Source organism: Chlorocebus sabaeus, chromosome 26 (assembly GCF_047675955.1).
Source record: "Chlorocebus sabaeus isolate Y175 chromosome 26, mChlSab1.0.hap1, whole genome shotgun sequence".
Classification (NCBI taxonomy): Eukaryota; Metazoa; Chordata; class Mammalia; order Primates; family Cercopithecidae; genus Chlorocebus; species Chlorocebus sabaeus.
In genome coordinates, this window is record NC_132929.1 from 25,036,733 (window position 1) to 25,044,526 (window position 7,794).

The following is a 7,794-nucleotide window of genomic DNA, read 5'->3' on the forward strand; positions in this document are numbered from 1 at the left end:
AAGCATTCAAGACTTAAGAGTAACAGTATCTACATGTGGTCAATTATTCTAGGACCATGGCTTAAGAAGTAAGGACAGGTCAACTATTGTTGATACTCCTTTGAAGTTTTCCCTGCAGCTTTGCTGCTTATTGAGATCATATTCATATGCAAACACCAGATGGAGCCTTTGTATGTCAACCAAAGGAGAAAGGGTGACAAGACATGTTGTAAGGAAAAAAGATAAATATTATGATATTTTTCATTAGAGATGGGGATATTTTCAAAAGAAAATAAAACTTTTTAATATTAAGATTAAACTTTCAAACAAATCTCTTTTGACCATTAAATTCTTTTCCAAAATATATGTTAAGAGTGTAATAACCAGCATTGCCTGTGTACAGCACAAATTGCAAATTAAACAAATAAGAAATTTTTTCATAATTATTATACTCCAAACCTTTGTTGCTAGTCTTGATAATCCTGATTCTTCCTTGGATATGGGCAACACATATGCTCTTGGGTTGTTTAGAATCTTTATAATATTGAAGTCGATAGCTAAAACAGAAAATAAAATACTTTTAAAAATTCTGGTATTTTTTTCCTTCACAGAAGAAGCATGATACCTCTTTCGCCTTTTAACGATGCACCCTGAACGCGGAGAAGGGCAAACATGGATAAAGAGTGTAAAGACATTGTTATAACTTGTCCCAAAGAGGAAATAAATATTACATTTCGTATTTTCACTCAATAGGGCTTTAGAATTTATAAAATTCATTTATTTACATTATGTCATCCTCGCAAACCATTCAGTGAGCTAAGAAACATTTTCCATAATTTACAGTTGAGAAGACTAAAGTACAAGTTCTATGACTTGTTTAAGCTACTATTTACTAAGTAGTAGAAGGAGAGGACACAAATCTAGGTCTTTTGCTTCTAAGTCCAGAGCGATGACCCTCTAATTAAATGCAATAAACAACTTGAGCCTCTGCCTCAGAGTCCTGTTTTTCTATATTCTGACAATACACCCAGATAAGAAGAGACTTGGTGACCTTTCCTTTCAACCTGCATGAATATGCATGAGGGTACAGAGGGAATCGTGCCACTTCTTAAAGGAAAAGAGAACCATGTGATTTAATCAGGCATGTCAATCAGCCTAAAAGCACAAGCTAGGTATTAAGTGTATCTTAACATCAGAGAAAAAAGGTGATCTGAGAGGTTTGTTCTAGACTCTGGCACTGATTATCAGTTACTGGGTAGACTAATCAGATCTAGTGATTATAATGTTGATGACAAACCTCTTAAGAGTTAAAGAAAGTTACTTGGTTGATTTTTGACATTAGACATTAGGAAATATTAGGCATTAGCTTGAAATATGAAAGGCAGGTAAGCATTTATGTCCACCAGGGATTAAAAAAATTGGTTAGCAAGGAACTTACATTTAAACATTTTGAGTAGAAAAAATATTAGATTTAGAATTAGAATGGGCAAGAAAAGTAATAAACCGTATTTTTTTCTTCAAAACTTGCTCAGTTTTGAAAATTCTTAAGTATATATATAATACTTAATGTATATGATATTGCTTTATTTCTAGTCTTCTATGAACCAGTATAATTTAAAAAAAAAAAGAACCTCTCTTTCATGTTCACTGTACACACAATAAAAAGTTTACTTTTCAGATCACCTGAGCTTAATTGTGGAATTGCTGTTTAACAGATAGTAGTATACATTAATATGAGGTAAAATATCTAAGCTGAGAGTACTGGCAATGGCAAAATAGTAAAGCAAAGCAATTTAAGCACAAAAAGAGTCAAAAATTGCAAAGAAATTCATCTAGATATGATGACTAATCAATAACATTAAAATGCCTGTATTTATTAGTTTTTTTCCCTCTAACCCATTGATTAGTTTTAGGGAAAAATGTTAATATTCCCCCTGATTATAGTTTCAGTGCCTGTCTGTTCTCAGCATCTCTGAAAGCTTGGGAATATTACCTGAAAATCCAAAAATGACTCTATCTGATAAAACTATGATAAAATATGTCTTAACTGTTCTTACTAAGTCTCCAGAAATTTCACTCGTGAAAAAATGTTCCAGTCTTCCTCCACTTGCGTTGGGAAAGTTTCATTTCCATAATTATCCCCTATTTATTTTTGAGGTGTTATCCCCTCTAAAAGGGAGACATGTAAGTATGGTTATTGCTATCCACGTTTGCAGTTTTTATTCTAATAGTCTTTCTGAAATGCAAATAACTCACATATCTTGGAAAAATTAAAGAAAGGTCAAGTGTAGGCCACAAATATTAATACAATAATTGACTATAGAAACAGAAAAAGTATTGCTGATAGATATACTTTAGAATATATGTAATTGAAATCAGAACTACTCTCAGAAAGAGACTTTTAATCTGGTATTGAAATGCAAGATAATTCAAGAAAAGGCCTTACACCTTCATTAAAAGACAGACAAATGATGTAATATTTAATTTGTTTTAAGTTAAAATGGTAAGAGATACAAGTATCATTTTCCATGATTCCTGATTTGGGTAACTGTTTTTTGCATTAACCAAATACACCAGATAAAAGCTCTACTTTATAGATAGTTGGTATCAAAGCAAGAATTTTTGAGGCTAGAATACTTCAAGATCAGATCTTTCCGAGTCATTTTACAAAGAGAATACCTGAGACTCAAGCCTGATATAATTTTACAGTAGACTTTTAAATCCTGTAAATGGTCGGAATTTCCGAGATTTTTAGTTGTTCTAACGAAGTCTAGGAAGGAATCCAATAACCCTCATAAATAAGAAGAACTATAGAATGCACCAAAATAGCACAGTAATAATAATTTTAGAAGCTCAAGAGTTGGAATGTACCTTGGAGAGAGGGGTAGAAAAGAAATGCCAGGAGAAATAAAGAGAAAATATAGGTATCCATTTGGCAAAATGTATGTGATCTGAGCAAATAAAAAATAAAATGTTAATGCAATTTTGTCCAATAATATAGGAAAATGATGAGTATTTCAAATAAAGTATTGCATACTCATGAGTTTTTGAGACCTAGTCTAGCTCTGTTGCCCAGGCTGGAGTGCAGTGGCGATCTAGGCTCCGCCTCCCAGGTTTAAGCGATTCTCCTGCCTCAGCCTCCTGAGTACTGAGATTACAGGCGTTCACCACTATGGCCAACTGATTTTTACTATTTTTGGTAGAAACTGGGTTGACCATGTTGGTCAGGCTGTTCTTGAACTCCTGACCTCAAATGATCCTCCTACCTTGGCTTCCCAAAGTTCTAGGATTACAGGTGTGAGCCACTGTGCCTGGCCTCATGAGTATATTCTTAATATCTTATTGTGTGTATTTTCTGATCACGCTTCTCTGCCTGTTTCAGATCTTTATATGCCTATTTCCAAGTCCTTTCAATCTGATCATCTGCAGGCCCACTCACTGGTTTGTATAGATATTAAACCTCAAATGAGTTATACCTCTCTACGTACCTACTTACAGATCCATCCTCCCACCTCTCTGTGTAAAATTCATGGTTCAAATTGGCAAACTGAAAGATTAAGGACCTTCACAATGCTCTACATTAGAATTGCTTCTCCTAGTAATGTTATGTTAACATAATATAATAATTGTAAATAACTTCACAGAGAGATTATACAGTCTGAGTATTTATACATATACTGTTAACTATAAAGTGTATGCATATGTAGATCACTAGCATCCTTATGTTTCACTAACTTTGCACCAAATTTAGTATATCCAAGAACATGAAGATTTTTACGTTATAATAAATTAGTGATTCATATCACATTTGCTTCCCAAGGAAAGTGCCATCTTATTATTGCTTTATTTTGGCATTTTTGGGAGTTACTTTTACCCATTATTTCTTACTATGAATTATATTTGTATCTCTAAGGACCAAATCACTGCTCAGGCAAGTTATAGATGCAAGACACAAGTTATTAGTTTTTAAAGCATTTCTATTGCTTTTTTATAAGAACCAAAGTGAAAAGTATCTGAATAAGAAACTGATGTATTTATGAACTAAGGCTCTGTGGAGCCAAACATTACATATGTTTTATAAAAGAGTAGCTTTTAAGCTTAAGATTTGATCAAAGGTGCTGGTGAAGAAACTTATTGACCCATTTAAAAATCTTTCCTGTAGAATGAAAAACATATTTTAAAAATCCACCACTAAATGGGTTCAGAGGCAAATCTTAGAGCACACCATCTGATAAATTATTTTCCCATGACATGTACATTTATCTACACAAGAAGTTTTAGAATGATATAAAATTGAGACTAATTTAATTGTATGTGGAGTACAAACTCTGCTTATTGAGAATAATAAAATTAGAAGGAATTGAGACTATCTTTATTTTATAACCAAATCTTGACAGTCTTGACTGGTACTGTCATAAAAATTCTTAACCATCTTTGTATTAGTGATTGTTTGAACTTATTATTGATGTGTTCCTCTTTTGTATTAGTGATTGTCTGAACTTATTATTGATGTGTTCCTCGTTGAAACCATGTTTCCACAGTTCCATATCTAAAAATGTCTCCTAAAAGAGAAGGCCAGGAAAATTTGCAATACTTTGTGTGAAAGGCAAATATTCAACTTTTTTTTCCCCGGATATTTTCTATCATGTACCACATTTTTCTTTTAAACTTGTCTGCAATCCTTGTGGTTTCATATGCTACTCTTCACAGTAGGACTGTTCTCTATTATTTCTTTTGATCTCATTTAATGAGCAAAATCTAAATTATTAGCAATAGCATTCATGGGGTGTTTACATATTTGATATGCTCAGCACATTCTGTGCTTCAGTGTGGGAAAGAATAATTAAAACCGCCAATAAAAGCTAAATGATTACAGAAAAACTAGAATCATTAGACAAATAGTATGAAAGACAACATATATGACATAAAAAAATAACACTGGTAATTTGATAGGAATAACACTGGTAATTTGATAGGAATAGTGTTTTACCTGTAAATTGCTTTGGGAAGTATGGCCATTTTAACATTATCGATTCTTCCAATACAAGAGCATGGGATGTTTTTCCACTTGTTTGTGTAACATACGATTTCTTTCCACAGTGTTTTGTAGTTTTCTTTCTAGAGATCTTGCACCTCTTTGGTTAGATGTATTCCTAGGTATTTTATTTTTTGTATGTGACTATTGTAAATGAAATTGCATTCTTGATTTGGTTCTCAGCTTGAATGTTACTGGTATATAGAAATGTCACTGACTTTTGTACATTGATTTTGTGTCCTGAAACTTTGCTGAAGTCGTTTATCAGTTTCATGAGCCTTTTGGCAGAGTCTTTAGGGTTTTCTTTTTTCTTTTTTTCTTTTTCTTTTCTTTTCTTTTTTTTTTTTTAAGACAGAGTCTTGCTCTGTCGCCCAGGCTGGAGTGCAGTGGCGCGATCTCAGATCTCAGCTCACTGCAAGCTCCGCCTCCCTGGCTCACTCCATTCTCCTGCCTCAGCCTCACGAGTAGCGGGGACCACAGGCGCCCAGCACCACGTCCGGCTAATTTTTTGTATTTTTAGTAGACACGGGGTTTCACCCTGTTAGCCAGGATGGTCTCCATCTCCTGACCTCGTGATCTGCCAGCCTTTTTTTCTTTTTTTTGAGATGGAATCTCGCTCTTTGCCTAAGCTGAAGTGCCGTGGAGGGATCTTGGCTCCCTGCAACCTCTGCTTTCTGGGTTCAAGCGATTCTCCTGCCTCAGTCTCCCGAGTAGCTGGGACCACAGGCACATGCCACCATGCCTGGCTAATTTTTTGTATTTTTAGTAGAGATGGGGTTTCACCATGTTAGCCAGGATGGTCTCGATCTCCTGACCTTGTGATCTGCCCACCTCGGCTTCCCAAAGTGTCAGGATTACAGGCGTGAGCCACTGCGCCTGGCGTCTTTAGGGGTTTCTAGTTACAGAATCATATCACCAACGAAGAGAAATAATTTGAGTTATTTCCCTATTTGGATGCCTTTTAGTTCTTTCTCTTGCCTGATTGCTCTGGCTAGGACTTCCAGTACTTTGTTGCATAGAAGAGAGAAGAGTGGGCATCCTTGTCTTTGTCCAGTTCTCAATGGGAATACTTCCAGCTTTTGCTTATTCAATATGCTTGTTGACTATGGTTCTGCTAGGAATGATACTTATTCCTTTGAGGAATATTCGTTTGATGTCTAGTTTGTTGAGAGTTTTTATCATGGATGTTGGATTTCATGAAAAGCTTTTATTCCTGTCTACTGAGATGGTCATACTTTTTTTTTTTTTTTTTAAATCTCTTTCAGTGGTAAATCACATTTAAACAAACTTTTTCAATTTTTAATTTTTACAGGTACATATTAGGTGTATATATTTATGGAGTACATGAGATATTTTGGTACAGACATGTAATGTATAATAATCACACCATAAAAGATTGGATATCCATCCCCTCAAACAGTTATCCTTTGTGTTACAAACAATCCAATAACACTGTTTTGGTTTTATTTTAAAATGAACAATTAAATTATTGACTATAGTCCTCCTGTTGTGCTATCAAATACTAGGTCTTATTTATTCTATTTCTTTTTGTACCCATTAATCATGCCTACCTCCACACAGACCTCCGATACACTTCCCAGCCTCTGTTAACCATTCTTCTATTCTTTATCTCCACAAGTTCAATCGTTTTGATTTTTAGATCCCACAAATAAGTGAGAACATGTAATGTTTGTCTTTCTGTGCCTATGTTATTTCACTTATCATAATGATCTCCAGTTCCATCCATGTTGTTGCAAGTGACAAAGCCTCATTCTTTTTTGTGGCTGAATAGTACTCCATTGTGTATATGTACCATATTTTCTTTATCCATTCATCTGTTGATGGACACTTAGGTTGGTTCCTAATCTTGGCTATTGTGAACAGTGTTGCAACAAACATGGGAGTGCAGATATCTCCTCGATATACTGATCTCCCTTCTTTTGGGTACATATACTCAGCAATGAAGTTGCTGGTTTATATAGTAGCTCTATTTTCAGCTTTTTGAGGAACCTCCAAACTATTCTGTATAGTGGTTGTACTAATTTACATTCCCACCAACAGTATATAAGGGTTCCCTTTTTCCCACATCCCTTTTCTCCATCTGCCAGCTTTGTTATAGCCTGTCTTTTGAAGATAAGCCATTTTAATTGGGGTGATACCTCATTATAGTCTTGCTTTGCATTTCTCTGATAATCAAGAAGGTTGAGCACTTTGTGTTTTGCCATCTGTATGTTTTCTTTTGAGAAAAGTCTATTCAATTCTTTTGTCAACTTTTTGATCAGGTTATTAGATTTTTTTCCTATACAGTTGTTTGGGCTTCTTATATATTTTGGTTATTAATTCCCTGTCAGGATAGTTTTGCAAATATTCTCTGTGTCTTTTCCCTTTGTTGATTGTTTCCTTTGCTGTGCAGAAGCTTTTCTCCTCCTCCTCCTCCTCCTCCTCCTTCTTCTTCTCCTTCTTTTGCTTAATGTGATCTCATTTGTCCATTTTGCTGTAGTTGCCTGTGTTTGTGGGCGTATTGCTCAAGAAATTTTTGCCTGGACCTATGTCCTTGAGGTTTTCTTCAATAGTTTCCTGCAGTAGTTTCATAGTTTGAGGTCTTAGATTTAAGTACTAAATTCATTGTAATTTGATTTTTGTATATGGTGAGAGATAGGGATCAAGTTTCATTCTTCTGCATAGGGATATCCAGTTTTTCCAGCACCATTTATTGAAAAGATGGTCTTTTCCCCAATATATGTTCTTGGCACCTTTGTTGAAAATGAGTTTACTGCAGC

The 7,794-nt window shown here is 34.7% G+C and overlaps 1 protein-coding gene across 7 annotated transcripts in view; it reads right to left on the reverse strand.

Moving 5' to 3' along the window:
• FAM227B (family with sequence similarity 227 member B) overlaps positions 1-7,794 on the reverse strand; it is a 521,377-nt gene that overhangs the window by 51,522 nt on the left and 462,061 nt on the right. For all 7 annotated transcript variants that reach the window (XM_038009969.2, XM_073012157.1, XM_073012160.1 and 4 more), the window contains one exon: positions 439-536. In XM_038009969.2, the coding sequence (XP_037865897.2) occupies positions 439-536 (98 nt within the window). The remainder of the gene's footprint in view (positions 1-438; positions 537-7,794) is intronic.